General features: G+C 33.1%; 1 protein-coding gene across 1 annotated transcript in view; it reads left to right on the top strand.

The window, feature by feature from the left end:
• Positions 1-1,644, top strand: part of KATNBL1 (katanin p80 subunit B-like 1) — a 25,635-nt gene extending 23,991 nt beyond the window's left edge. Inside the window, exon 9 of the mRNA XM_006831813.1 lies at positions 663-1,644. Coding sequence (XP_006831876.1) covers positions 663-695 — 33 coding nt within the window. The 3' untranslated portion in view covers positions 696-1,644. The remainder of the gene's footprint in view (positions 1-662) is intronic.
• Positions 1,645-2,248: the final 604 nt, after the last annotated feature.

Raw genomic sequence — 2,248 nt, 5'->3', positions numbered from 1 at the left:
TGATGGTACATGGAGTGGATTATAATCATTGTAATGAAGCAAGGTGTATAATTTTTTAATGTAAAACTGATGATCTGCCCTGTAAACTTTCACTCAATCTACAATGTTGTTGTTGTTATGTGCCGTGGAGTCGGTACCGACTCATAGTGACCCTGCACAGGGTTTCCGAGGCTGTAAATCTTTATGGGAGCAGAAAGCCTCATCTTTCTCCGCGGAGCGTCTGGTAGTTTCGAACTGCTGACCTTGCGGTTTGCAGCCTGATTCGTAACCACTACGCTACCAGAATCCACAATAAAAACCTTTAAAAAAAAAAAAGATATATTGATAATTGGTGACAATTGGAATGCAAAGGTTGAAAGCAAAGAGCACTCAGTCCCTCTCATTCCATGAGTACAGAGTCCTCAATGTTACTTAACTCTTAAAACATTGTTATTTAAACATGGGAACCAAAACATTTCTTTAGCAACCATTTATTGAGCACCTCCTATGTATCAAACCCCACGCTAAACACATGCAGACTCAAAGTTGAGTAACACACATATGTTCATCTCCAAAGGGAAGCCAAGGCAAATTAAGTGACAGAAAGGGAAAGAGAGAAAAATGGGTTGTGTGTATATGTTTACTATACTGGCTAATGAGATGTTTTTGTTTTATTCTCTAAGGATGTAGATGCTTATTTATTACAACTGCATTGAGAAGATTCATCTACTAAAGAATGTTTGGTTACTCAAAACATCCTGGGACCATATGATTTCCAGAAAAATGTCTCTTCTGAGAGCTTTGAACTGTGGAAGAAATCAAAACCTTTTTTTTTTCTTTTTAAAAATCCACATAATGAAGCCACTAATGAAACCCTAACAATCTACTTCACATTGAAGTGGGAAAATATCCAAAAGGAGCAGCTTCAACTTCAGTGAGGTGAAAGTGCACTATGAAGATTGTTGGCCGTTGCTGCATTTGGGATTTATATGGTTATTTGGTAACATTGTTGAAAAACTACTGGGTCTTACTGCACTCCTGCATATTGCATAATATAATTTATACTATGTGAAAAAATAAGACAGGACTTATTACTAGGAACCACAAAGACCAATCATCATGAATTTTTTTAAAGATTGTGTTTTATAAGAAAACACTTAAATGTGTGCAGCTATTTTCTTATGTTGAAAAGACTTTGAAAGTTTAAAACATCATAGCAAATAATCAATATTAAAATTTTTTGTTCACACTGAGATACTACTGTGTATGTAAAATGCCTTAATAATGAATAAGCCAATGTGTTAAGATACCAAGATGTGTTTTAAAAAATGAAAACCAACCATGCTTCTGACATAAAATCATGGAATTAAATCACAGGTTTACATACATGTAGAATGATGGTGAAACCTAGTCTACACCTTTTATGAAACTTGAGACTATTTTTAGTATCTCTGATTTTTATTTTTTTTGTCAGAATCATGTCATGTATGTATGTGTTATACTTGTATTAAAAAAGGGTGAATATGTATTTGTATGAATGCTTAACTGGAAATGTCTATGGAGTTGGCTAATTTATGTTCACTTTTTATTACATATGAATTTCTAATATTTTCAGTTCTGTATCATTTAAGCTTTCTTAATTTGAGTAAATTCACTAAATATTTCTATTTTTGGTTTTTTAAAAGTTCTAATGATTTTATATGAATCCTGTTTTCCTTCTTTTTTCTCTACCTATGTTTTGAAGAGTTACATATAAGGCTTTAGAAATGTGTACACTGAGTGCTGACCTTGTGTTTTAAATTCCAGTACTTTCCATTACTACCTCCTCCAGTGGTTGATATAAAATACAAGCAGACTATTAGAAACCTCACCTCCCTTATTTTAAAATACAGTTTTTAGTGAATACAGTTCTGGAATGTCTTAAGAGCTGTCTATCTTAACTTGTCTTGAAAGTGATTCGGGCTTAATACCGTTACTGAGTGTTTATAGATCATCTCATCTTTAATAAGCCTGACAGGCATTTGAGCAAAGATTTGTATTAATTGAATTTCATTGCATTAATTTTGTAAGCACTTGAATATAATTCTTCAGCATTTACCTAGCTAGTGACTACTGATACGAATCTCAAACAAGCGTCTGTCTTGTTTTAAATGTTAGGAACACTACCTTACACCGAGCTCTTTTATTTTATAGTTGTTGTTTCATATAACTATGTATTCTCCATAATGGAAATCAGTTGTAGCAAATGGTTGTTAGATTAATTGGTCTT

The sequence above is a fragment of the Chrysochloris asiatica genome, unplaced genomic scaffold (genome assembly GCF_000296735.1).
Source record: "Chrysochloris asiatica unplaced genomic scaffold, ChrAsi1.0 scaffold00004, whole genome shotgun sequence".
Lineage (NCBI taxonomy): Eukaryota > Metazoa > Chordata > Mammalia > Afrosoricida > Chrysochloridae > Chrysochloris > Chrysochloris asiatica.
This window is presented reverse-complemented; position numbering and strand designations above follow the sequence as displayed.